At 44.5% G+C, this 27,791-nt stretch overlaps 1 protein-coding gene across 10 annotated transcripts in view; it reads left to right on the top strand.

The window, feature by feature from the left end:
* Positions 1-27,791, top strand: part of KTN1 (kinectin 1) — an 89,493-nt gene that overhangs the window by 28,607 nt on the left and 33,095 nt on the right. For 8 of the 10 annotated variants that reach the window (XM_069856767.1, XM_069856766.1, XM_069856765.1 and 5 more), the window contains exons 2-17: positions 765-1,320; positions 2,897-3,034; positions 5,415-5,582; positions 8,615-8,745; positions 10,837-10,953; positions 13,851-13,991; positions 17,980-18,086; positions 19,526-19,658; positions 20,649-20,736; positions 21,044-21,210; positions 21,881-21,949; positions 24,366-24,403; positions 24,951-25,041; positions 25,351-25,419; positions 26,120-26,157; positions 26,275-26,365. In XM_069856767.1, coding sequence (XP_069712868.1) covers positions 798-1,320; positions 2,897-3,034; positions 5,415-5,582; positions 8,615-8,745; positions 10,837-10,953; positions 13,851-13,991; positions 17,980-18,086; positions 19,526-19,658; positions 20,649-20,736; positions 21,044-21,210; positions 21,881-21,949; positions 24,366-24,403; positions 24,951-25,041; positions 25,351-25,419; positions 26,120-26,157; positions 26,275-26,365 — 2,109 coding nt within the window. In that variant the 5' untranslated portion in view covers positions 765-797. The remainder of the gene's footprint in view (positions 1-764; positions 1,321-2,896; positions 3,035-5,414; positions 5,583-8,614; positions 8,746-10,836; positions 10,954-13,850; positions 13,992-17,979; positions 18,087-19,525; positions 19,659-20,648; positions 20,737-21,043; positions 21,211-21,880; positions 21,950-24,365; positions 24,404-24,950; positions 25,042-25,350; positions 25,420-26,119; positions 26,158-26,274; positions 26,366-27,791) is intronic. The other 2 variants (XM_069856763.1, XM_069856759.1) reach the window with 2 other exon arrangements.

Genomic DNA, 27,791 nt, shown 5'->3' with positions numbered 1-27,791 from the left:
CATAATTCTATGAATGAGGAAGATTACAAAAAGTAGAGGAAGAGAACTGCCCTCCTCCAAGATCAGCAATCCTGCAAAGTGCAGTTCCTCCCTATCCAGGCTAACAGCTTTGAAGCAGATGGCAAGTAGTTCCAGAAGTTGTTCCATGATTGATATAGTTTAATAATTTTATTAAAAGCAATGTTAAGGCTTCTGTAAAACAATGGCAAAGCTTCTTTTTGTTACTGTAGATAGAAGGGGAAATAATATTAAGGAAAACCTGTTTAGTTTTGGGCCCCTGGCTACAAGAAGCACTGGAGCATGTTCAGAAAAGCGCAATGAAGATGAAGGGGCTGGAGGATGAGGACAGGTCTTATGAGGAGTGGATGAGGGACCTGGGGTTGTTTAGCCTGGAGAAGAGGAGGCTGAGAGGACACCTCGTCGTGCTCTGCAGCTCCTGGAAAAGAGGTTGTAGTGAGGTGGGTGTTGGTCTCTTCTCCCAAGTAATAAGTAATAGGGTGAGAGGAAGTTGCTTCAAGTTTCACCAGGGGACGTTCAGATTGGATATGAGGGAAAATTTCTCAACTGAAAGGATTCTCAGGCACTGGCAGAGGCTGCCCAGGGAAGTGATGAACTCACCATCCCTGGAGGTATTTAAAAGACAGGTAGAGGAGGTGCTTGGAGGTTTGGTTTAGTGTGGATGGGCTGCATCTCAGAGGTCTTTTCCAACCAAATTACTTTGATTCTGTTCAAAACCTAACTTTTTTTTCTTTTTTTCCCCATAGGTTTTTTTTTAAATAGAGCTAAGAAAAAGCACAATGGAGTTCTACGAGTCTACCTACTTCATCGTCCTCGTCCCTTTTGTGGTTATTGTAGCCATCTTCCTTTTCTTCTGGCTTTCCATGAAAGAAACTTTATATGATGAAGTCCTTGCAAAACAGAAAAGGGACCTAAAGTTTCCACCTACCAAGACTGATAAAAAGAAAACGGAGAAGAAGAAGAATAAGAAGAAAGAAGCTCAGAATGGGAACATCCACGAGTCTGACTCTGAAAGTACACCTCGGGACTTTAAGCTCTCTGATGCCCTGAGTACGGATGAAGAGCATGTTACTCCTGTTCCGTTGAGCGTGACCGAAGCATCTACTGGTGTTAGAGAACGGAAGAAGAAGGAGAAGAAGCATAAGGCCGTTCAGGATGATCACGTAACTAGGGATTCAGAAGGATCCAAGTCTTCAGGCAAGAAAGTAGATCCAGTCCCTGTTACAAAACAGCCCACTCCACCATCTGAATCAGGAGCACCTAAGAAGAAGTCTGGGCAGAAGAAGCAGAAAAATGGAATGGGTATCTGATGTTGCATATGCTTCTTGCACAGAACGCCAAAACAGTGTTCTGCTTTTTTTGCAAGGCCACAGAGTCTCTCTCACAACTGTTCTGCCTGATCTCTGCTGGGCAAAGCTCACTTCTAACCTTTTTCCTTTTTACGAGCTATTGCTTTTTTCTCTCTGTTTTCATCTGGCAGCAGCGCTCTGGTTTTCCTCCTCCCGTCTTTGCTTTCTTCTACTAAAGGTTGTTGAGGGGAAACAGCAGCTTGTATCTCTGCTTTGCTCTATGGTTTGGCTACTTTGCTCTCGAGCTGTCAAAGTTTTGATTACCTGAAAGGAATTATTAGATGTTTGATGCGTACATTCTGATGTCAAGCCATGACAAAGTGGAGTCCTAAGATTGCTCTGATAAGGAAAGGCGTCTAGGGAAACTTCAGAGAGAAGAGCTTGCAAAATGGATCACTCTTTAAGTGCAGGCTTAATGTACAGAGAGGTGTTTGGTGGTTGCTTCATGGGAAGAAGTGCTTCCAGCTGCTTCCCACCTGCTACACCCCTATAATTGAATGGAACTGATGCTAAAAGGAAACTGGTCCAGCTGTTGTAACTGAAACATCTAACCTAGAACAGAGAACTGCAAACAGAGTTGCCTGTGACTTGCCTTTACCACATCCAGAAGTTGTTGTCTGACTAGTTAAACAAGGGTAAAAATACCCAGTTTCAGAAATAAGGGAATCGTGAGGTATTTGCAGATCGTCCTTTTGGGATGCAGGCATAACAGGTTTGCTACGAGGAGTGAGGAAAAAGAACGAAATTGCTGCTTTGGCTGGTGGATTTTTCTTTTTACTGAAAAAAGGGAGAAAAAAGACCCAACAGAAAAAAGAATCAAATCTTCTTTCTGGGTGTTCTCTGAAAAATCTCTGTGGCGTGGTTAAAATGTGGTCTGCAAGCACTGTTTGAGGGCAGCCACAACTGACTCTTATCCTGGATTACAGGAGCGAACACCATAACCCTGTATTGTCTCTGGCAGCTCTGACAAGAAGATTGCATAGCACAGGCTGTCCAGCATGATAAAAACCTTCTCTCTAGAAACAACTGTTAAAAAAACCCCGTTCCCTAATGTGAAATGCTTATTTTCTGCTTCTCACAGTCCCAGTAGCTATTGGGTGTGTGTGTGTAAAATACCCGAGTGGGTTCCTTGTGGGGGGGGTATGAAATCCTTCTTACAAATGAGAAACTAATACGGGTAACATGCTGTCTGCTCGGCTGCAGCAAGACCTCGGTTGGATTTGTTCAACTGTCACTTGCATTGCCGTGTGTTCTGCTTGCACAGAAGATTCCTGTCTGTCAAAACACTCCGTGCTGTGGCTCTTGAGTCTGCTAAACCTTTCTGTTGCTCTGTGGTCCTGTCTGATAAGGGAGGTGTGTGCGCTTGTCAGTGCGAGTGTGTGCATATGTATGGATGGCTTTGTGTTCTGATCTAAAATACATGGGTTTTTCTCTTTCTGGGAGTGGCGTTTGGTGGTTATTACTGATTTACTGATTTAAAAATGATAAGAATATACAGAAAAGCATATTGTTTTACTTGTCTGTTACAGATGATCAAGAGACTAAGACTGATTCTGTTGTATCTCCTGCCAAAAAGCAAGACCCAGTGCTGCTCCACCAGGAGATAAAGCAAGAAAACGTGTCAGGAAAGAAGAAAGTCTCTGCAAAGAAGCAGAAAGTTGATAATGGTGAGAATACAGACTGTCTTAATTCAGATAAACCTGACTGTTAAGCCTTTTTTGCCATCCATGCTTTAGTTTGTCTTCCTTTAGAAAAGAAACTCGTGGAAGAGAAACTTTTAATTTGAAAAGCAGGAATGCCAGGTGGGAAAGATTGTTTGGCCTGAGAGGCTGTTTTATTTTGTGAACGTCTGCTACCACTGAACATGGGATGATGCTGTGAGCTCCTCAGAGTGCTTTTATATCCAAACATCCACACTCGATTTGAGGAGTGATATATTGATTTAAGGCATAAGCTGAGCAGCCTCAAAGTTGCTCTGAGCAAGGCATGTGTGTAGTGGTTGCAGTCATCTACCCCAAACAAGACTGCATTTTCTAACTGGCTGCTTTGACTGCCTTCCTCTCTTATTGTCCTTTTGTTAGCTAGCTGTTGCTCCAACATAAACTGCTCATCTTTGCTGTCAAGGCCTTTACTGTTTGTCAGCCCTCGTTCTCTGCCAAGATGCTTTTTCTTGGCTCAGTCTGCCTCCGTGTTTGGTTTTTTTTTTTTTTACAATGAGTGCTGTTGTGTCTGCGGCTGTTGCGAAGAGCATGACCATAAAGTTCTCCAAGGCCACCTTGTTAGCTTCTCAGAACTCTTCTTTACTGGGACAGCTATGAAGAAGCTGGTGGCTGGTGAACTCTCCTGGAGCAAAAGTATCAGCCACTCTTTGCTTTATGCTTTGATCAGGTCATCAGGGTCCAGACCAGCTGTGGGTTCTGGTCAGAGCAGGGTGAGGTTCCAAGAATATTATAACAGCTGAAAAACTTTTGAATTATTCTGAGAAGAAACCTTGTCATGGGGAATCTAGGATGTGGTTGACTTTTATGGACTTTTCCTGATTGCTTTTCTTGATTGCCCTTTTTTTCTGAGGGTTGATTTTATGGACCACACGCTTCTCTGTGTGTGGCAAACAAGTGTCAGTACCAGCTCAGCCAGCGTTAAAGCTGAGCTATCAGTGCTACGTGGGAAGATCTCATGCATTATTTGAATGCAGGCTGTTTGCTTTTGAAGCCACCTCTCCGAAATGACAGAGCAGGAATTGGCTGCCATGGGCATCTGAGTTAGCTAGGACAGTGCTACAGGGAATTTCAGATGTTACTGACACTGAATGTCTGATATTAAATAGATTTTGAAAGGAGAGGAAGGGGAAAGGTGGGGATTTTAACTGGATTAGGTGGTGGGTATTTTTGCTAGAGGTGAAGTCTCCTCACTTCTGAGCTTGAAGCGTGCCTGCAGCTGTTTGCTGGCTGCTGAAGTGGAAAGGCTCTAGCAGGTGACATGAAAGGTCCATCTGGCCTATTCTGTTCTGTAACAGCAGCCAGAATACAAAAGTGTTTTATAACTGGCTCTCTGGCAGCCAGGAATATGTATTGTTCTTGCACTGATGCCTGAAACCTTGCATCCCACCTAATTTCTCCTTTCCGGTCGGCTGCGTGGCATCTGTTGTCCATCAGCCCTTCAGTCTGGGATGGCTGGGTCACTGAGCTTTCCTGCTGTGGCCTGGCTCTGCACATCATCTTGTGTACTTCAAGTGGTGTAGACCAGCAGCTCAGGAGCTGGGCAAACAGCAAATCCAGCTCTGCTGGTCGTATCTGTTGTTCCTGGGCTCTTCCTCTCCCCTTCCCCGCTTTTGTCTTGGCAGCGCAGGCTGAAAAGCTCTTTGGGCAAAGGCCGATCCTCACCGTGTTTATACAGCCCTGTATGAATGGAAACCCGAGGTCAGGCAGCACCTCTGGATTCCTCTCTGAATATTAATGACGCCTAAAGCCTGCTTTGACGGATGAGATACCTTCATTAAGTGCAGTTTGTCTGCATGCAAAAAGCTTGGTTGCTGTCCCTACTGCATGTTCTGCATGAATGGATTAGTTTGCAGGTGATGTAATCTGGTGGAAAATGCTGGCAGGACGATCCCAGCCTTTAGCAGAATGGGGACAAAATGACTTGACTGTACTCGAGCTTCAAGGATGCCGAATGATTTCACACACAGCCACAAGTAAACCATTCTCATTTGTGCTATGTGCAACTTTCTCATTAAAGTGAAATGAAAGTCAAAATGTGGCGGTTCTTCTCTGCTACATTTTAAAATGCTAAAAGGCAACTTTGGAAATAGAAATTTAATTGAAGCTATTAAATTACTCTGCATTAGAGACCTTTATTCAATGAACTTACCTGAAGTGCTTTAATGAGTTAAGCTGTGAAGAGTAATAAAAATAGAGAGAGCGTAACCAACTAACTGCTGTGGTTGGAGATGCTTTAATCCAACTCTCTAGTATGTTATGTCCCTTCTCTAGAGACGGTATTAATTATTACAAAGCTTTAACTCATCCTGTGGACTTTTGATTACAGTTTTGGTGGATGAACCTCTCATTCAACCAACTACTTACATTCCTTTGATGGATAATTCTGACGCAGGCACTTTGGAAAAGCGAGAAGCGGTTGAAGTAGCAAAACAAAATGTGAACGAAGGGATCCATAAGAGCAGTGGCAAGAAACAGAAGAATGAAACGGATAAAGGTAAGAAACCAATAACACATTCTTTCTGGCATAGCCTGCTTGCAAACCTGACCCGGGAGAGCACGTTGTGTATGTGGGGAGGGAAATCCTCTTTTATTTGCTACTAAGGAGTGATTTGAGGGAAACATTTGTGGCTTCAGGACACTGGTCTTGTCTGTGCTCATTTCTTCCCTGTCTTTGGCACTGTTGAAAGGGCTTTGTGCCATCTGAATCCTTTTGACGCTGACTGGAGGCTTTTGTGTCCAAATGGGTGATCGCAGACCACACAGAGGCATGCGAGCTGGTTTTACAGTCGCTAGTTCAGGCATTGCTAACAACGATGGACTCTGGAGCTCTCAGCATGGGCTCTTGGGAGTCTGCTTGACAGTGGGAGTGCAGCTCTGGGGCTGTTTGTGGAGCTAGCTGGGGCTGATCAGCCAGCGTGTATCACTGAGTGCTGTTCAGAGTTACCTGAATCAAATTGCTGGTGGAGATGGAGTCTGGCAGCCTCCAGCAAGACTTTGATTTTTCCTTTTGATGCAGCTGGAATTGGGTGGGACACAGGAGCTTCCTTGGAGGCCTGGAGTAATTGATGTCACCCCCTGAAACTTTAAACAGGCCGCTGACCTGCTCAGAACAAGCCAGGCTGCCTGAGCCACGGGGGCAAGAGCCTTGGATTTTTGGGCAGCTGGGGAGGAGAAGCCGAGTGCCGTGGCTGAGCAGCGACTCCCTGCTCGAGTCTGTGCGGAGGGCTGCCTTCCCAACGTGACCTGGTCACTCTCTGCACGCTTTGGAACCTCTCACTTTAGACTTGTCTTCTAAAACACTGTCGTGAAAGCTTGCTGGCAATTCTTTATGGTTCCTAGATTGGATTCCCACTTGCTGAGGCTCCTCTTGTGCTTCTAGCTCAGTGGCTGCGTATTCCTGCCCTGAAGCTTCAAAGCCTCTCGTGTGCGCCCGTCCCCTCTCATTTCCCTTACGAGCTGTAACCTTCTGCATGAGCTTCTAATTCTCCTGTGTCAGCTGGGATTTGTCCTCCCGATATAGAAATCTTCCCCTCTTCTAATTGTAAGCTTCTTGGGTGCAAGGGCAAGGCCTTTTCGTCTTCAGGGAGTGCAGGGCTTGGGCTGACCCAGGCCAGGCTGCTGCAGACTCCGGTCGAACCGAACCGTGGTCTCAGAATTTTGACATATTCCTGGTACCAGCATCATTGATGATGTCAGTGCAGCACTGATGGGATCTGAAGTCTGTGGCCAAGAGGAAGTTGGATTTAGGACTAGGAGAGAGTGTGCTAGAATTTCTCAGCACTCCCTGCCTTTCTCCCTGGACTCTTACTCAGTTATTTTGTTTTATGCTCCATGATTTCTCCTAAGGGCTAAGTTTCGCTGGTACTTCTTAATTCTTCATTAATTTTTCACTTTCTGGAGAGATTTGATGTGTGGCTTGGTTTAGTACCTGTGGTGGGAAACCTGGATCCTTCTCCATGATCTCATGGTGGAGTCCTCATCCCTGGAGGTGTTTAAAAGATGGACAGATGCAGGTGCTCATGAATCTGGTTTAGTAGTGGACGGGTACGGTTGGACTCGATCTCAAAGGTCTTTTCCAACAAAATGATTCTGTGATTCTGTTTTATGATCTCTACATCACTTTTAAGTGACTTTAAGATCACTTTTCGGATCTCAAGCATCACTTTGAAGCTTTTCCTTTCTTTCCTCACCTGTCCCTTCCAGTCCCTTTATGTACTTTCACGTGCTGGTGGGTATTTGACAAGAGATATGGGATGCCTCACTCTTGTGCTTCCGTTTACTTAAGTTAGGGAGCCACCTAATGACCTACGTATGTGCAGCCTGGTTTTTATGAACAAACGCTTTTTGTTTCTGTAATAGCATTAGTTGAGTTGAACTGTTATTCCTTGTCTGTGTCTGTTGAAACACTTGCTGATTTATCTTCCTACTGCTGAACTCCTGCAGCAGTTGCATTCCCAAACTCAGACTGATGGAATATTTTTCTTGTTTCCATATATTGCAATCAGAAACATGCCAGTTATTATATTAATTACCTTGTCATTTGCATATTGCTTGTTGAGCCAGACTGTCCTTTAAATTGAGAGCTTAATTGGAATTACTGTTGTAGTACACTAGAATCATGGAATTGCTAGCTTGGAAAAGACCGATGAGATCATCAAGCCCAATTGTACCTGTGTGCTACTAAATCACTTCACTAAGCACTTCATCTACCCATCTTTTAAACCCCTCCAGGGATGGGGACTCCACTGCCTGCCTGGGCAGCCTCTGCCAGTGCCTGAGAACCCTTTCAGTGAAGAAATTTTTCCTGATGTTCAATCTCAACCTGCCCTGATGCAGCTTGGGGCCATTTCCTCTTGTCCTGTCATTTGGGAGAAGACACCAACACCCACCTTGCTACAACCTCCTTTCAGGGAGTTGTAGACAGTGATGAGGTCTCCCCTCAGACTCCTTTTCCCCAGGCTAAACAACCCCAGGTCCCTCAGCTGCCTCTCATAACCCTTGTTCTCCAGCCCCTTCCCCAGCTCCGTTCCCTTCTCTGGACATGCTCCAGCCCCTCAATGTCCGTCTTGTAGTGGGGGGCCCAGAACTGGATCCAGGATTCGAGGTGCAGCCTCACCAGTGGTGAGTGCAGGGGCACAATCCCTTCCCTGCTCCTGCTGGCCACACCATGGCTGATACAGGCTTCTGATACGCTAGAAAGGACTCTTCAAGTTTTCACATCCATGCTATTTTTTCCTTCCAAAATCTGTGTTATGCTTTGTCTTCTTGCTAGCAGCACTATAAATGTTACCAACTGTACAAACAAAGTGGTAGGATTTTCCCCCAAAACTGTCAGCTGGTCGATTGTTATTGGATTTAAGTGGTAGAGATGTTTTTGCTGTAACGTTCCTGACCCTTTTTTTCTTGGCATTTCAGCCTGAAATTCAATATAATGCATAATGATATCTCACCACATGCTGTTTTGAGGCAATATAGATAATTCTGCATGGAGTCCAAAGCAAATATATCCTCCTTTCTGTCTTGCAGAGAACGCTGAAGTGAAATTTAAAGACTTTGTAATGTCCGTGAAGAACATGATCTTGACCGAAGGCGAGGCCTGTTACATAGTGGAGGTGTTAAAGGAGGAATCCAGTGCCTTTCATGACATCCTGCAAAAGGTGAATGACTGTGGGCTGGGGGGGAGAAGACCATTAAATAAGCAGAAATTGGAAGAGCTGCTGTCAAATTAGTTTTATCAACGTTCTGTTGTCATTTCAGTGTTCTGTCTTTAGAAGACTGTTTCCAGCTGGTCTGTGCTTGCTTTGCATGCAGAAAGCCCTTGTCAGATGTCTGTGTGCCGCCATCTGCCATCCCATGGGCTGCCTAGACCGGCTGATGGGTTTTGACTGCTCCTAAAGAGCAGACATAACCATAGAGAATAAGGTGTTTAACGTGGGGCTGCTGCTGCAGCGGTGTTGGCATGGTAGAAGGTTGGCTGGTGGCTTCCAGGAGTGATCTTTGGCGAGTGCGTAAACAGGATAAGCTGTGGTAGGAGTAAAGAAAAAGCTGCTGTGGTTGTGCACTGGGGCCAGCTAATTCTGTGCTTTGCAAGAATCTCTCTTATAGGTCTATATGTTCCAGTCTGCTGATTTCTGTGGTTATTTTTTTATGGCATCATAGGGTAATTCAGGTTTGAAAAGGACCTCAGGAGGCCTGTAGCCTAGCATTCCTACTCAACGCAGTGCCAGCTCTGAGGTCAGACCAGACTGCTCAGCACTTTATCCTGTCTCGTTTGAAACCTTCAGCAACAGAGACTGCATAGCCTGTCGGGGCAGCCTGTGCCAGTACTTGGCACTTTTTTATTTTCCTTTTTTAAATGTTTGTATTAAGACAGAAGAGAGTGGTGACTACCAATGTCTTACAAATATCTACTCTCCATCCCATGACTCATTACGATTGTCACTTTGTGCCTGCAACATCCTGTTTGTCGCACTCCAAGTCTTGTAATTCTCTGTTCTTCTGCAGATACGGTACCAGGACAGAAATGCAGAACTGGATGTGTGTCAGTGCAGTTAACGTGAAATAGTAGCGTATGACATCATTGGAGGGGACTTCAGGAGGTCATACAGTCCAGTCGCCGCCTCAGAATAGGGTCAATGTTGGATTGGGAGCTGTTGCACAAGAACTTGTCCATTTGGGACTTAAAAGCCTCCAAGGACAGAGACTTCACGTTGTTTCTGGGCCCCTGTTTCAGTGCTTGGCCACCCAATAGTAGTAGAATACCACTTGAAATGATATTACCTGTTTTATCTGGAACAGCAGCCAACTTGCTGTCTGTATTTTTTTCTTTTAAAGGAAGGCTTGGTGTTAGAGCTAAAGCTTTAGGATCAAATTGGGTTCCTGGGTTGGTATACAACCAAACGTTACAGGTTTCTGTAGATGGAACCATGAATGTTTTCTAATCTGTAGCTCATGTAAGATACCGACAGCGTGTTTTGAGCTGAATATGGGGACTGAAGGAGAACTTCCAAAGAAATTCTGAGTGTATCTGTGGGGCTGCCACTGCTTTGCTGCTTCAGTTATCAGTCTTCATGGAGTGAAGTCAGAGCACAGATTTTAGCAGGTTTGCCCCTTCATGGAGCTGTTTCATTTTAGGAGCAGTGTACAAGTGACAAGACTGTGGGGATTGCTCTGCTTCTCTTCCCTGTAGGATCTCTGAAACTTTGTGTGTTAGTGTGCCAGTGGCAATGTGATTGTGTCATCTGGGGGCTCTCCTGTGAAGTGGAAGGAGAGACCAGATCAGTGTTCCCTTTTTTTTCCCTTTGTAGTGAGGTGTTTCAAGAGATTAAGTTTAGATTATACGTGCATTGAGTGTGGTTTGGAGCAGGCAATCTTAGAAGTCTTTTCCAACCTCAATTATTGAATGATTCAGCATCTCTCTGTCTCTTTCCTTTATTTCTCTTAATGGCTGTTCTTTATTTTCCCCAGTGCCACCGTAGCAGCTTTCCTCCAACATGGAAGCACCTTAAGAGCCCATTTATTCTCTTTATTGGTTTCAGTGCGTTTGAAAATGCATTTCCTCATGTAATGAAATCGGTGCTGCGGGATCCATTAGTGGCAGAATTGGGTACCGGTGGTGCCGCATACGCCGTGCACACGAGCTATTGAGGGGTGGGAAGGGGGGGTTCTTCCTCTCAAGTTCACTCTGCTGCCTGCTCTTGTGCTGCTCTTGTGGCATGTATGATCATTTTTACATACCTTTGCTGCAGGCTAGCAAGGCTGTGTCGGATTCAGCTGTACAACAGCTACAAGACAAAGAGAAGATGCTCGCTGCGATGAAGGAGGAGGCAGCCCTTGCGAAGGAGCAGTGCAAGCAGCTAACCCAGGTAAAGCTAAAGATGTTCATGCATAGCGAGAGCCGTGAGAGATGAGCAGAGGCTTTTAGGACTAGCAGCCAGCAAATGCTGGCTTACCAAGCTTAGCATAAATTGAAAGATGGATTTTTTATTTTTTTTTAATGTGGAAAAAGCTGGGAAAGCTTGCTAAGACACTGTGTTTGGTTTTATGATGCTATTAATGTATTTATGCAGAGTTATTTTCTTGTAGTTTTTCCAGGGAGTTTGTTTACTGAGACTTTTAAGCTGAGACTATTTATCTTTTCAAAAGGTTACTTTAAAAACACTTCCTTCATGAGTATAATATGGATCTGTGGATGCAAATACTGAACACCTTTTCTGCATTGCACTTTTAATTTGCTACATGTTCTTTTATAGCATTCAGATGCTTGTGTGCTTCTAGGCACAGCCGTCATCAGTTTTCTTCAAGGAGGGAGGTATAGAAGGCTCAGGGTGCTGCCTTAGCCCCTTGATTTGCAGCTCTGATCGCTTTCAGCTTACAGGGCTACTGATGTAATGCTGTCAAGACTCAAATGAAACCTGACTTCTCATTTTTATGGAGACTTTAGAAGAACCAGTTATGGTAGAAGAAATAATAAGGCAGCTGTGGAGTTAACTGGGGACTCTTGTGGGAAGGATTTTTATGTTTTAGGTTGTTTTGAAACACACGGGCGTTAGGTTGTGTTGTGGGACAAGAGTTGGGCACAGAAAGCTAGGTGACTGAAGAAGAGCACTGGCCAGAGGGACGTGAAAGTTGGAAATCTTGGCAAATGGGGAAGGAAGAAAGGAGTGAGTTGCTGGCAGGACATGGGTAGGGTGTGCGTGTGCAGGTGGGATCGAGAGGTTTGGGATAGTCCATACGCAACAGGAGGGAGAGAGAACTTGTGATGTCTTTGTGGGCGTGCAAAAAGATCTCTGGCCCAGGACTGCAGGATGAAAGTGGGGAGGTATCTGCTGGTGAAGGAGCAGAGGGGTTGCGTGACGGAGCCTGGGTGTGAAGGAAGCCGCTGTGGTTGGGAAAAAACATCTGCAAAGTGGTGCTTGTGAAGGCAAGGCAGGACCTGCTGGATCTTTTGCCATCTGGATTGGGGGAAGGAAAGGAGAAATAAATGAGTGTTCCTGAAAGCCAGGAGAAAGTGGGTAAAAGCAGAGTTGCTACGGTGTCAAGACATCAAGATAAACAAGGGAAAAAGCTTAGCTTGACTGACCAAAAGCTCCTGTCTGCTATTTAATATGTTTCTCTGAAACCAGGCCAGAGCTATGGAGGGACTTCAAGGTACATAGATGTGCCTGCAGGAATGCTGATAAAAATGATAACTGGAGAGGATAAATAAGAGTAAGAGTTGCCTGACCTCAGAAGGATTTGGCAAAACACAGGCTAGGTGAAAGTTAATCTCTCTAGGATCTCTTGGCAGCATGGCTGAGTTAGTGAGGACTGCAGATGGATGGTGGAACTCTGGTGAAGGGGTAGGAAGAAGCTGCAATATGTCCTGTTACCTTTATTTCTGTTGCGTCTTTGCAGGTGCAAATATAACTTGGAGAAGGCTTTGTGTCAAGCTGTTTAGACTGTATTTGCAGAAGTGGCTTAAATCTTTGGTTGTGACTCAGGTTCTTAAGAGCCTCTGCAAACCTGGGCTTGGGAACTCGTGTCACCTGTTTTATTCAGGGGAAGCGGCCTCGTGGAGGTGGAAAGTTGGATCTGAAAGAGACAGCGGCTTTTATTTAAATAAAAATGAGAAAAAGCCATGGTTAGTCTGAAGAGATGGAAGGTGTTCAGGCTAATAATTTAGAGCACTTGGGTGTCGAGGCTCCTTGACACTGTAAGATGCTGTGTGGCATAGCTGGTGACACCTGAAGCTCATTCAGCGATGGGAACTTGCTGAAAGCTGCACTTAATATTTTTGCTTGCTGCATTTGTAGTGCAGAGGAGCAGATTTATGGATTTCTCAGGTGTCTGTGTTGAATTACTGGCTGATAAATGATTAATCTAAATAGCAATGTGTATTTTCATTTGAAAGCTGTCATATTGAGTTGTGCTGGTGAGATCCAGAACTGCTGCTGGGTTCTGTAGCCCATCTCCTGTTTTTAGTGTTGGCTTTGCAACCTTCTACGAAGCAGCTCTATAGTTTTGCCCCAGTTCTTTACCTGTGTGCTTCCATTTTACTAAACTTGGGATGTAAATCTATGCCCTGTACGATATCTGTGCTTGCAGCTGTTAGGACTCTCTATAATTTGGCCAAACTTGGTAGAAATAAGAATCCAGCACTTCTGAGACAACAGAAGACCAGTGTTCAAATTAGCAAATCTCTTTTTAAGAAATGTGAAATTATGCTGATCCTAAATCCTCATAAAGAGAAGAGAAAAGCTCTGGGGAGACTATAGCAGCCCTCTAGTACCTGAAGGGGCCTACGAGAAAGCTGTGGAGGGACTTTTTACAAGGGCCTGTAGTGATACGATGAGGGGAAATGGCTTTATATTGGAAGGGGCAAGATTTAGATTAGACATTAGGAAGAAATTCTTCATGCTGAGGGTGATGAAGCCCTGGCCCAGGTTGCTCAGAGCAGTAGTGGCTGCTCCATCCCTGGAGGGGTTCAAGGCCAGGTTGGATGGGGCTTGGAGCCCCTGATCCAGTGGGAGGTGTCCCTGCCCATGGCAGGGGGTGAGACTGGATGAGCTTTGAGGTCCTATCGAACTCAAACCCTTCTGTGATTCTATAAAGGTGCTGGAAGTTTGGTCAGGTCTAACACTGATTTGTCTGAGTGAAGATTGGTGCTGACTCTGGTTTGATGCACGCTTGCTGTATTTTTAGTTGTCTTAAAGCATGGTTAAAATCTAGAAAGGGGCAGTAAGTGACTTCTTTCCCTTTTTCCTTCCACTTCCCACCCAAGGAGCTGGTTGCAGAAAAGGAGAGGAACGGCGTGATTACAGCAAAAATGCGAGAACGCATCAACACGCTGGAAAAGGAGCACAGCACTTTCCAGAGCAAAATCCACGTTAGCTTCCAAGAATTTCAGCAGATGAAGATAAAGGTAAATGCTTTACCAAAACTCTTGGAGTTCATGTTCATGCACAAGCAGGTCAGTGCTGATGATACTGAAAATGCTGGCAAATAAATTCCAAAACAAGTCTTAGAGAGTTTGAGAGCAAGCATCCTTTATCAGGCCTGGGCTGCATGCGGGAGTGATCTCCATCAATCATGGTAATGAGGTGAGCTGGTTACAGAATGTATTTCCCACTTACATGAATATGTATGTATTTTCCCAGTAATCTTATGCATATTCTATGGCTTTCCAAGGTCTAATTTGAGTGTTATGAAACTGTGCAACAGTCAAAACTCTTGGTAATTTGGAGCTGACTCCAGCTCTCTCCTTAGCCTTGGATTTGAGATAGAAAACTCCAAACAGAGGTGATCACAGAAGAGGAGACATCTGTTCAGCACAGATCATACTTCACACAAGACGTTATCATTTTCAAGGCATGAGCAGTGTCTGGAAAACACAGTTTTAGAGAAAACATGCCATCTGAGAAAGAGTATGTGCTATGAGAGGGATATTCTGTCTAACTTTCAAAGAACACAACTGTTTAGACGAAACTTAACCGTACTTTAGCTTAAATAAAAATACCCCAGTTGTTTTAATAGTAACTACTTCTTGCATCACTGAGAAATCATTTTTTTTAGCGTTTGTTGTTTGCTCCTACAGAAACTGGCTGCACTGGTTACCCTGAGCCTTGGGTGCAGAGTGCTGCTAGCTGATGGTATCACACATCTGTGTGAGGATGGGATGCTTTGTGGCAGTTTCCTGGTTTAAAAAGAAAGACAAAATGACCTTGTAGGTGACTTTTGTAGCCTGTAAAAGACCAGTGCTAGCTAGGCAGCTGGCCTCTGATCTGGTTGCTTTTCCTTCTTGGTATTCTGATGAGGTATTGTTCAATTAAAGTGTGAAATCTAATTGGAATACTCAACTTGAGAGCCACTAATGCTGGTGATTGTTTACTAGCTGATAAATCTACCTTTTTAAATTGGAATACAGAGTTACAACATAGCAAAACGTACAAGAAATACCATTGCTTGGGAAAGGGCTTTGCTGAAAGTATTTGAAGGGCAGACACTTACATTAAAACTCTTGTTACTCTCTTTCTTGAGGTTGTGTTGTAATAGAGTGATGTCAAAAGATGCTTCATCTGATTAGACAGCTCTTAAATCAGACTTTAAAGAATAACAGCCCCTCCTAAGCACCAGCCAGACTGGTATAGATTGGACATTCTAGTGTTTTTTGCTATACGACTGTCAGAGCGTCAAACCCAGCATGTGAACCTCACAGATCTAATGCTGTGTCATAGAATGGTTTAGGTTGGGAGGGACTTCAAAGATCATCATCTTCCAAACCCCTACCATGGGCAGGGACACCTCCCACTGGATCAGGGTGCTCAAAGCCCAATCGAACCTGGCCTTGAACACCTCCAGGGATGGGGCGTCGTGAATTTTCCAGGCAATCTGGGCCAGGGCCTCCCCACCCTCAGCGTGAAGAATTTTTTCTAATGCCTAATCTAAATATTCCCTTTTCTAATTTAAAGCCGTTCCCCCCTGTCCTACCACTCCAGGCCCTTGTAAAAAGCCCCTCCCCAGCTTTCTAGTAGTCCCTTTCAGTGCTGGAAGCTGCTCTAAGGTCTCCTTGGAGCCTTCTCTTCTCCAGGCTGAACAACCCCAACTATCTCAGCCTGGCCTCAGAGCGGAGGTGCTCCAGCCCTGTATCTTCTGTTTTGGCACTCCAGAGAGCAGCATCTCTGCAGTTTTGGAGCAGACTGCATTCTCCTGAGCAGAGACAACTTCCTTTGAACCTATACAGACAGCTGCACACTGAGAGGGTGTTAACTGTGGGCTGGGGACGGGGAAGGATATGTGGGCATGACCCTGTGGCTTTTGAACACTCCTGTCATGGTCACAGCTGGAGAAAGGATGCACAGAGGAACCAGTGTTCTGGTTCTGCTCCCCCTGCTGATACGCTGTGGCACGGCAGAGAAGCTGAAATAGTCGGGGCTTATGTGTTTGATAGGAATGGTTGGACTTGATGATCCGGTGGGTCTCTTCCAACCTGGTTATTCTATGATTCTATGATTCCAGTGATGAGGGATTCTGTTGCAGTCTTGTGTGCCTGTTGGCTCTACCAAAGATGGAAAAGAGGAAAGGACTCCATAACAAAGGTCCAAGGAACGGAATGTTACCTGTGCTGGGGCTGGGCTGCCGGTGGCTGCTCTACAAGGGACTGCTGTCTCCTGCTGTTTTGTTTGGATTTGGAATCATAGAATCGCTTGGTTGGAAAAGACCTTTGAGATAATTAAGTCCAACCCTACCTGACCACTACTAAGCCAGATCCCTAAGCACCTCATCTCCCTATCTCTTAAACCCCCCCGGGGGGTGGATTCCACCACCTCCTTGGGCAGCCTCTGCCAGTGCCTGAGAAACCTTTATGTGAAGAAATTTTTTTCTGATGCCTAATCTGAACCTCCCCTGGTGAAACTTGAGGCCATCTCCTCTCATCCTGTCACTTGTGAGGAGAGACCAACACCCACCTTGCTGAAACCTCCTTTTAGGGAATTGTAGGGAATGGTGAGGTCTCCTCTCAGCCTCCTTTTCTCCAGGCTAAACAACCCCAGGTCCCTCAGCCAGCTCTCACAAGACTTGTTTTCCAGCCCCTTGCCCAGCTCTGTTCCTTTCTCTGGATGTGCTCTAGCGCCTCAATGTTCCTCTTGTAGTTAGGGGCCCAAAACTGAACCCAGGATTCGAGGTGTATATCCAGACTTCTCACTGGTGAGTCAGCTGTTTGAAACTGGACGTTGGACATGGTGTCATCGTATCTACAAACTGGCACTGGTTGGTGGGGGCAGAAAGTGTTACAGCTGCAGGTGCTCGAGGATGTTCAGAGCAGCCTGTTGGGCTCTAAGATCAGCTTTGCTGTTGTCTGCTTATATACAGAGTCCATCTTTTCCTTCGAATCCTTTCCTTTGATTTTGTTTGCGCTATTCTGAAGCCACTTTAGGTTATCGGGACACTCTTCTGCCTCAGTTTGGAACTATGTTGAAAGTGCAATCAAAACACGTTATTGCCTGAATAAAGGCTCTGTTTCATAATGTTGACTTCAGGATATTAGATCAGCACTAGCTTTTTGCAGTTTACATGCTATTGTGGAATTGTTGAGATTGGAAGAGATGTCTAAGCTCATCCAGTGCAGCCACCAGCCCAACACCGCTGTGTCTGCTAAACCATGTCCCCAAGTGCTACGTCTACATGCTTTTTGAACCTCTTCAGGGGTGGTGACTCCACTGCATGGGCTTGTCTCTGCCAGTGTTTCACTGCTTTTTCAGTAAAGGAATTTTTCCTAATACCCAATGTAAACCTCCCCTGGTGCAACTTGAGGCCATTCCCTCTCGTCTCATCTTTTTTTGCTTGGAAGAAGCGAACACTTTGTTACAACCTCCTTCCAGTTATCCTCTGTATATTGTTAGTTATTTTTTACTTTTTCTGTGTAATTTAGGTTTTGTAAATTTCTAATGTTAATTCACACTGCATTCATTTTATTTCTGTTTGGAAAAAGAATATATTGCTATCCAGTTATTAACAGGAATTTGAAGTTATAGAGCTGAGTGCTCGGTATAGTCAGCAACAGTTGTTTATTCAAAATTCGTTGATCTTGCATTGATAGCTGAACTTAATGGTCTTGGAGGTATTTTTTCAACTGTTTATTCTATAAAAAAAAAGTAGGATTGCCTTGATACACAAGTTGATAAGTTGGTATAAAAGGAAACTGGTGCTTTTAATCAAACAGGAGGGTCTGAGTTGCGTGGTTTAAGAGTGGGTGTGTGAGGAGGTAAAGCTTCCTCTCCCCACTTCCAAAAATCCACTTAGTTTTTTTTATTTAAACTGATGTGACATCTGTTTTTATAAGTTGTGGTTTGTTTTTTTTTTCAATTGCTTCTTAGTTTAATCTGTTGTGGAATTGATCTTTTTCTCCCTGTCAGTTCCAGCAACTCCGTGAGCAGATGGAGGCAGAAATAAGCCACCTGAAGCAGGAAAACGGTATCCTGAGAGATGCTGTCAGTACTTCTACCAATCAAATGGAGAGCAAGTACGTTAGCAGCTACTCCAAGCTCTGTGTTTAATTCTTCCCCGAAGAGCTGCTCCTTTTGTTTCCGTCTCCTTGACTGTCTCTGAATTTATGGTTAAACCAGAAAGAGAGTTATTTTGGGCTGGGGCGGTAGCTATTTGTATTTGCATTGAGCCAAGGCTTTCAAAAGGGTTACTGTCTCTTATCAGTTTGAGCTTTAGGCAGCCAGGGTTGATTTTTTTGGCAGGGTGCTCTTTCCCCTGGGGCTTCAGGAGAGGCACTGTAGTCGTAAATCAGTCATGCAATAAGGAAAAAAAACTCAACACCCTACAGTTAATGGTACTTTGGATTTATCTGCTGGTGTTGCATATGCTTGGAGAAACAAAACTGCATCTCGAGGTTTCATTTCTTGTGAGTTATGACTTAGGCTGCCCTGAGCTGGCAGAGAGGATTGTGTGTATTGTAGTAAAAGCTGAGCATCCTGGTAAGATGGGTGAATTGCTGCCAGTGGGCTTCTGCCTGCATAAAGCAAACCTGACGCTTTATATGCTCTCTAATATTTGATTTGTTATTGTTGGAGACCAGAATATCAAACCCACTGTCAGGACTTGGAAAGGGCTCTGTATCTTCCTTTCCTGCCTATGCTGTTCTTGCAGAGATGTTGCTGCTATGTAGACCTTTTTGTTAACAGTTTCTGCAGCTCAGCAGTGCTGTGTTTTGCCCCCCGCGTGCCTCCTCCTGCAGCAGGTTGATACAGCGCTCAGAGAAGGGTGCTGTTACCTTGATTTTAGCTGTCCTGTTCAGAGAAATGAAGCATCGTTATCTCTTAGACAGTTATCTCACAAAATGCTTAATTTAAGCAAACTCAAGATAAAAATAAAATCCTGTTTATTTGCTTAGATACGAAGGGGAGCCTTTTAAATTCTTCCCTTGGGCTATACAAATGCTGCTTCCCTCCGCAGTGCATCAGATACCTTCATAAGTTAGTAGATAAGTCAAGGACAGGAGACAAGGTATAGTCTGAAGAGATGCGTGCGTTTAGCAGTCCAGGAGGAATTGTCTTGAGTAAGTCAGAGATCAATAATCCTTATAGGAAGAGGAAAGGAATGTGAATTTCAATGAGAGACCTTTCCTTATGCTGAGGCTCTTCAGTTTATGTAACCCTGTAGAAATTACGCCCATCAGCTCGCAAACCTTTTAAAGGAACTGATGCTTGTGGCTTATTGCTGACCTTTTGTTTCTGTCTCAGTGCTGATGGCCAAGAGTACCCGATGCTCATCCCTTCCCTAGGATGAAGCAGTGTAGGAGGAAAAAAAACCCACCTAGCACAGTCCTCTGACTGCAAATACAGAACTTGGTGTTGATATTTGAGTAGCTGTTGTTATGGCCTATATGCCTTTTGTGTTAAAAAACCCCTAATGAAAACAAAACCAAACCCCTGTGGAAATGTTTATTTTTAGGCAGTCGGCTGAGCTGAACAAACTGCGCCAGGATTGTGCTCGCCTGGTAAATGAGCTGGGAGAGAAGAACAGCAAACTGCAGCAAGAGGAGCTCCAGAAGAAGAACGCCGAGCAGGCAGTTGCTCAGCTAGAGGTGACTTGGGTTTTCTCTGCCTGTTGAGTTGCTCTCGAGGCTTTATCTGAGCCAAGTCTGAATGGGGTGGGATATGAGGTGTGTGAGAACTGCTTTAGCCACTTCCCCGGCCGCTAAATCTGTCATATTTTTATGTGCAAGTATTTATTTTCAGATAAGCTGAGGCAGCCTATGGTTTATTTAGTGTTTTTATCCCATGCTCTGGGTTTTGAGTTATGACAAACCTCCCTATGACGTGAAACTTCTCCTTCCATATAAATACCTTTTAGAAAGCTTAACTTGTGGCATTGAACTTTGCTTTCTATGAGCATACAATTCCAGCAAGGTTCAGTATTTTGGAGTTGTTCATCCAGATGGTGAGGTCCTTGTGTGGTTTTCATTTGAAACTCCATGGTTTTGCCTAAATGTATGCGTATTTTTTAAAATAAATATGCATTGTGAGAGTTAAAGGCTAAATAGACTGGCTTCTGGATGCATCCCTTTCCTTTTGTTTGGAAGAAAGTCTTTATTATTTTTTTTTCTTGGGTGAGAATTCCAGTCCAGAGCTCAATACTTCTTTCATATTTGCAGTTAAGTCATAGTTACCCAGAGTTCTCTGTGCCTCAAGCCGTTGCAGGTGGAGAGTTGGTATCTAGAGTGGAGACAAGTTTTAATTACTAGATGCAGGTTTATGTGATGCTTGGCTAGTTGGGCTTCTACTGTTAATTCTGAACTTGCAGGGCAAAGATGCTACACTTTGATATTACAGAAACCACCCTGTTAGGAGCCTATAAAGAAATCCTGTTCACAATTTGCCTTTCAAATTAATAGGCTAAACTGCTCTAGGAGGAGGATTACAGGACATTCTCTCTCTGATGTGCCCTAATGGAAACAAGAAACAATTTTACTTCACTGCCATGTGTTCTGGGAATAGCACTGAAGAGATGCACTTAAAAAATAAATTAAAGGTGTGACTGTTTCTTATTCATCAAATTTCTCTTCAATGTGAAGGTCCAGCAGCAGGAAGCAGAGAGAAGATGGGAAGAAATCCAGGCTTATCTCAGGAAAAGAACAGCAGAACATGAAGCAGCACAGCAAGGCACGTATCACGTAGTAACATAGTTCCCAAATAACACTTGCCGCAGTGATTTGGCTGTTGCTGTTTGTTTAAAAAAAGGCATTATCAAGTAAATGGCTTAAATTAAGCTTAAGTGAAGTCGGTGCTGCTCCAGCACCCTGGAGAAATAGTGTGTTGTGATACTGGTTAGCCTGAATGCTGATGAGGGAACCAAACCTTGGCTTGCTGGAATGAGGCTTCTAATCAACCTCCCTGTTCATAGGGAAAGCTGTTTCCCCCAGAGTTAAATATATACCTCTGAATTAAAATCCTGACGTTTCTTCTACAGATGTGCAGAATAAGCTTGTGGCCAAAGACAATGAAATCCAGAGCTTGCACAGCAAACTTACTGATACAATGGTGTCGAAACAACAGCTGGAGCAGAGGATGTTGCAGTTAATGGAGGCTGAGCAGAAGAGAGCTTCTGCAGAGGACTCCATGCAAATGCAGGTGCAGGTAGGATTGCTCGAGTATCTCAAGAGTCTGGGTTTTTTTCTTCCCTCTTTTTTTTTTTTCCCCCCTCTTTTTTTTTTCCCTGTGGAAACATGGTAATAGCCTTGAAATGCTGCTTTAGTAAAGCTTTCCCAGTGAATAGAGAATGAGAAAAACTGTGCCAGTCTGTCTTCTGACCGCATACGAAGTGAGACCTTGTGTGTGGTGCTGGGAGGAGGTCTGGGGCAATCTCGCACCTGAGAAACACTCCAGGCAAGTCAGGAGAACGTGCTGACCCAGGCAACTTCCCCAGCTGTGAAATGACGCTATGGTCTGGGGAACACCCTGGGAGAGCAGCCGTGTGCCTTTGATGTTTGTGAGAGCTCTCTGGAGTGATTTCTCTCCTCTTGGCACCAAGTGGTGACAGGCAGCATGGACACAGATCTTGAGAGCTTCAGGGAAACCAAATTGCATATAGTGGGACAGGGAATATTTTGCTTTTGATGCAGAACAGGTTCTCGTGCCTCAAACTGGTTGATCTTAGTGGGGCGAAAAGTAGCATCTTTGAGAAGTGTCTGACATGTAAATGCTAAACCATTTTTACAAAACATAATCAAGGCAAAAAACTAAACCTAGGAGAAGTTGACTAGCTGCAGATCTCAGCCTGCTTTTCTTTTCTGTGTTTTCTTACAAGGAGCTGATTGAGCAGAACGATGCTTTGAATGCTCAGCTTCAGAAGTTCCATTCACAAATGGCAGCCCAGGTACAGCGTGTTCTCAGACTTCCTTTCGCAGTCTTGAATTGTGAACATGTAATGAAAGATGGTTTTGTACCTGATAGGAGATATGTAATGCTGAAAGTGAAGACTCAGCATCCTGTTTTCTGATTTTTCTCCAACTGGTGTAAGACTTAAGCCTCTGTGCTTGTTGGGGAAAAAAAAAATCCAATTATTTCCTCCTGTATTGGCTTTAACTTATAACCAAGGGATACAATACTTCATGGAATGTTTGTTTTCTGTAGCTTTGCATGTGTACAATTCTGTCTTGTGGTTCTTTGGTCTTTTCGCAGTCCTCCTGCGATCCATCCAATTGTGCTTTTCTCCGGTGCATCAGGTTGAAAGGCAGTTTCTTATGGCAGCTCCGTATAAAGCTGCTACTTCGTTCTGGTAGTGATGGAAGGAAAAAAACCAAACCAACAAACCTGCACAATGCCTTTCTAAATTCTTTTAATATCTGAAATTTTAGTTTTAATAGTTTCTTTCAGCCATGGCTTCTGTGGTAGACACTATGTAAAACCTCAGTGTCACTGAAGTTGCTTCCATGAAGAGTTAGGGCACAGAAATCTGCTCAGAAGGGCTGTAATTCCATGGGCATAAGCGGAGACCGTTCTGGTGCAGTTGGGTGCTATGTTCTTTTAATCAGAGGCACCCTTCATGTAGTTTGGTTCAATTCAACATCAGACTACAGAGGTGTCATTTGGCTTTGAAGAGCTTGGTGCTTTAGTGCTTTGAGTGGGGAGAGTAGCAAAGGAAGAGATACTCTGGATTTATGGCTTTTTCATGACCTACTCCTACTCCTCATCCTAGTCCTTTAAAAGGGCTTGGGGAGTAAATCCCTAGGGAAGTTTTACTTGTTTGCTCTGGATTTCATGTGGAGTCTGTTGGAAGAAGGTGTGTACTTTCCCCACTTAGCCCCACTGGCTGTGAAAATGCAAGGCCATCTTTCCCCCGTGGACGGTGGGTGTGAAGGTAGCACTTTGCAGAAGTGAAGTTGGACGGGAACACCACTCTGGACATCAGAGCTGATGAAACTTTTAGTCATTGAGGAGACCCTGTGGATGAACTATTTGGTTTTGGCTTTTTTCTCTGGTGTATGATCCTTCCACTACTTAAAAAGTCTACAGGAAAGCTGGGGGGATGCCCTTAATCAGGGAGCATAGCGGTAGGACAAGGGGCAACGGTTTTAAGCTGAAAGAGAGGAGCTGTAGATGAAATCTTAGGAAGAAGTGTTATCCTGTGAGGATGGTGAGGCCCTGGCCCAGGTTGCCCAGAGAAATGGCTGCCTCATCCCTGGAGGTGTTCAGGGCCAGGTTGGATGGGGTTTTGAGCAACCTGATCCTGTGGGAGGGAACCGAGTGATCTTTAAGGTCCTTTCTAACTCAAACCATTCTATGGTTCTATCCAGGTAAGGCAGTGTAGGAATTGTTGCAGGACCGCATGGACACAAGCTCTGTGAGATCCAGCATCTGGGGGAGGGTAATGCTGGGTGTGGAGAGCCATATGGCCTCAAGCTGAGGTTCAGGCTGAACATGAGGAAAAAATTTTTCACAGAAAGGGTCATTGAGCACTGGCAGAGGCTGCCCAGGGAGGGGGTTGAGTCACCTTCCCTGGAGGGGTTTAAGGGACGGGTGGATGAGGTGCTAAGGGACGTGGGTTAGTGATTGATGGGAATGGTTGGACTCAATGATCCAGTGGGTCTTTTCCAACCTGGTGATTCCATGATTCTATGATATATCTGAAACACAAATGAATGTGCAAGTTCCACCACAGCTGCTACTCAACTTGAATGTGAAATAGTCTGCAGAGGTCCCACTGCTTTGATAACTAGTGGGATGAGTTTCTTACCCCATTGCGGGTGACTGCATAGGAACAGGCTTTTTCCAGGGAGAAACAGTGCCACTTGTTGGTTTTCTGCTGCTGTTTCCGATGCACTGTGCAGGATTTTCTTGAAATTCTTCAAGTGGTTTGTCAGCAGAATGTCCCGTAAAGCACTTACTCCTTGGGAGGCAAGTGCTGGTGATCCTCATGGCTCGATTGAATCTGATAAAGGGCAAACACCTCCCCATCCCTGGATGTGTTCAAGGCCAGGTTGGATGGGGCCTTGGGTAACCTCATCTAGTGGGGTGTCCCTGCCCATGGCAGGAGGTTTAAGGTCTCTTCCAGCCCTAACTATTCTGTGACGCTGAAAAGAGTTGGTTCAGTTTTCCCTTCAAGTTGCCTTAGGCCTAAAGAGAAGGGACATTAGTTTGCGCTGGTGTTCCTTTGCCAGGAATTACTTGTTGGAAATGCCCTATGCCAATTTACATAACATTACGAGTCTTCCAGATGTGATTCCTGGCTCACTGTAGGTGATGATGCTTTGACCTGCTTTATTTTCAGCTCTTTTGTTTTCCTTTTACAGACTTCAGCTTCAGTCCTGGCAGAAGAACTACACAAAGTGTGAGCATTCATTTCCTCTGGTGTTTGGGAGGTGTGACTGGTTTTTAGCGCACCCCACTCTTCCTCTGCACTTGGGAGGGACTGGTGAAGGCAATGTTGCTGTCTAGGCTTTTAACTTCTCACCACGAGATTGATTTCCTGCGGATTTCCCTTCCGTATCTGGCTTCAGGTTTGGAGTCTGTGGCTGTGTTTGCTACGTAGAAAGCAATGTCTCCCCTTGTTTGCCACTGCCTGTGTGCAGGAGTGTCCATGACCATGAGGATTGTGAATTCTCAGGCTGTGTGGCCATGCCAGGAGGTTTCTCCCTTTAGGAGATGGGGTAGTTGTTGTGTTTCAGAGCTAAAGAACGTCCCATTTAATTTTTGGCAAGCAAACAGCATTTAAAATGGATGGAAAAGCTTTCAGACCCAAAGTGTACTGTCAGCAGGAGTTAGAGTAGAGCTGGACATACGGACCAGTGTGTATCTCATGTTTAGCCTGATGCTTCTTGTACCGCTTAATCCAAGACCTTTTTGTACTGACAGCTCATCATTTCTCGTTTGTGCAGGGTTGCAGAAAAGGACAAACAGATAAAGCAGATGGAGGACTCATTAAGCAATGAACATGCCAACTTAACCAGCAAGGAGGAGGAGCTCAAGGTATAATAAAAGCCCTGCCAGCTGATACAGGGAGAGCCTTGTTGGTTGTGTGTACAAGATGAAGTTTGTGAAGCTGCCTTTGGGTCTTGAACCAGCTCTTTCAGCTACAACTCTGCTGATTTGCTGTTCTAGGCAGCACCAGCGCTTGATGCTGGGGTGCAGTTGATGTGAAAGCTTTAGTTTTTTCGTTGCTATTGTGTCTAAAGTTCTTCATAAAGTGACCACAATGCCTTGCACCGGAGAGTGAACTTACCTGAAATACTGTCTCTATGCAAAGTGCAGGTGTATTTATTTTTCTCCTTCTTTCAGGTCTTGCAGAATATGAACCTATCCCTGCAATCAGAAGTACAGAAGTTACAGGCTCTGACAAATGAACAGGTAAAATAATTGTTTCATTAAATATTTAATTTTATTCCTTTACCACTACCTGTTCTGTCAGAAATTCAACTGCAGATCCATTGGCTTTAAGTGAGCTGTGCTTAAGCACATTAAAGGTGAGAGAATACAGAATCAGGCTAATATGTGATTCCCTGGAGTTCTTATAGCTGGTGGGAGGGTTCCTCATTACCGTTCCTTCATTAGCAGAATGTTTCTTACTTGGAAATCCAAGTTACTGAAGCTCTTTGCTTGGTTTAGATGTGCAGGGCGCTTCACAGAGGTGAAGCTAGAGTATGCAGTCCTGGTGTTTGCGTACAAGGATTGTAAAGAATCCCTCTAAAAATACTCAAAATCATGCAAACCCGCCCGCCTCTCCTTGGACAGATTCTTAGAACCAAACAAAATGCTGTCCCTCTATTACTGCTTTGTTACAGAGGTGAGAATGCTGTATTTACTTAGAGATAATCCTGGTTGTCAAATGAATCTGAGATCTTCTTCCCTTTGTGTAATTGCGTGCTTGCCTGGTGTGTAGCGGTGGTGTAAAAGCATACGGAGAGAAGCTTACCCCTTCCCCTCTCGCTGGCGAGTCATGTGCCGAGAGACCAAATGACTTGTTCTAGCTTTTTAATGTTGTGGAATGAAAGGTTGATTGAATCATGTGATGTATCCTAAGTCCGTGTTAATCCTCTTTATAATCTAGGCTGCTGCTGCACATGAGCTGGAAAGGATGCATAAAAGGTAAATAGCTCTGGGACATGGTAAACAATGTTTGCCAGTCTTTTATGTTTTTTTGATTCACTGCTTTTTGTAAGACTTGGATGAGGAAACGTATTTAACTGTTCTGCTGTATCTCAGCCTTCACATCAAAGATGAGAAAATAAGAACCCTTGAAGATCAGCTTCGAGAAGAACTTGCTCAGATTTCAAGCACAAAAGAAGAATTCAAGGTAAGATATAGAATAGCTGCTATCCTTGTGCTTACGTATAGGAGGTTTTCCAGCTTCAGAAGCTGCGGACAACAGCAACAATTGAGTGTTGATTCATAAAATAGACCTGACTTTGGGGTGTTAAGGTAAATTACAGTACTCTGCCTACAAGGCAGGAGCGATGTGGGATGTCACAGCAGTGGCAGCAGGCTGTGCAGCAGGGTAAGAGGTGGGGTGACACAAGTTAAGTGCGGTGTCGTTGTGAAGAGCAAGGTCTTTGAAATCTGGCAGAGGAGCTTGTTCAGTAAAAGCTCTTGTGGTTTTCCTGCACTTCACCTTCTCATCTGACTTTCAAGGCCTTGGTGTGAGCTTTTGTTGCTTCAGTTATCACGTTGTCAAGTCTTTTTTCTGTCAAGGTAGGTATAAAACAGCTTATTTTTCTCTTGCCGTCTTCCAAATTGTTTCTCCTAAGGCTGCAGCTAAATTGTTGAAGCTTTTAGTTGTGACATGTGGGGTTTGCACAGCAGAAATGATGCTTGTTTCTTGATGGCATGAACAGAGAGCAGCTTAACTCTTCTCCCTCTGCCACCTTAGGCTTTTTCTTCTGAATATTAGCTGTTAGAAATAGACCTTTTCTGTGATAAAGGTGATGACTTCATCTTTTTCTCTCCTCTAAAGCCAGTGTTGGGTACTCCTGCTCCTCTGTTTCTGGTGAAAGGTCGCTCGGTCTGAGTCTCCTGTCAGGTTGGTAGGTTTGCTGGTGAGGAGCAGAGTTGGTGGGTAGTGGCAGAGGCAGCATGATTTTGTAGGGGAAGCTGTTCCTCATGAGTGTCGTGGAGCTCTTTGAAGGTGTTAACAAGAAGGGAGTAAGCTCGATTCATTTATTAAAGTGGGACTTTCAAAGAGGTTTTGATTAGAGTCCCTTGCAAGGCTCTGTAGTTTCTCCAGGCTGTTGGAGAATAAGAGGGAGCAAGTTTTTTCTAATTAATAGAATGGAAATGGCCTCAAGTTGCATCAATGGAGGTTCAGATTAGACATCAGGAAAAATTTCTTCATGGAAGGAGTTCTCGGGCACTGGCAGAGGCTGCCTAGGGAGGTGGTGGAGTCCCCATCCCTGGAGGGATTTAAAAGATGGGTAGATAAGGTGCTCAGGCATCTGGTTTAGGATTATGGTTTCAGTGTGGTGGAACACTTCAAAATGGCAGGCAAAATGGTGAAAGTGAATACCAGGAGGAATAATCTCAGCTTCCCTTAGAGGGATGGTCTCTGCAGTAACACTTCCCCAGGGAGAAGGCCTTCGTGGTGTTGGTGGTTACGTGCTGACATCGACTCAGTGCTAAGTAATGGCAAAAATCACGGAGAAAGAATTCTAGAAGTTTTTGGGAAGTGAATAGGGAACTGAACACAGATTGTCATAGTCATGGTACTGTGCGAATCCATAGCATGC

This window comes from Phaenicophaeus curvirostris, chromosome 5 (assembly GCF_032191515.1).
Source record: "Phaenicophaeus curvirostris isolate KB17595 chromosome 5, BPBGC_Pcur_1.0, whole genome shotgun sequence".
Classification (NCBI taxonomy): domain Eukaryota; kingdom Metazoa; phylum Chordata; class Aves; order Cuculiformes; family Cuculidae; genus Phaenicophaeus; species Phaenicophaeus curvirostris.
The sequence above is the reverse complement of the archived record's forward strand: the minus strand, read 5'-3'. Positions and strand labels throughout refer to the sequence as shown.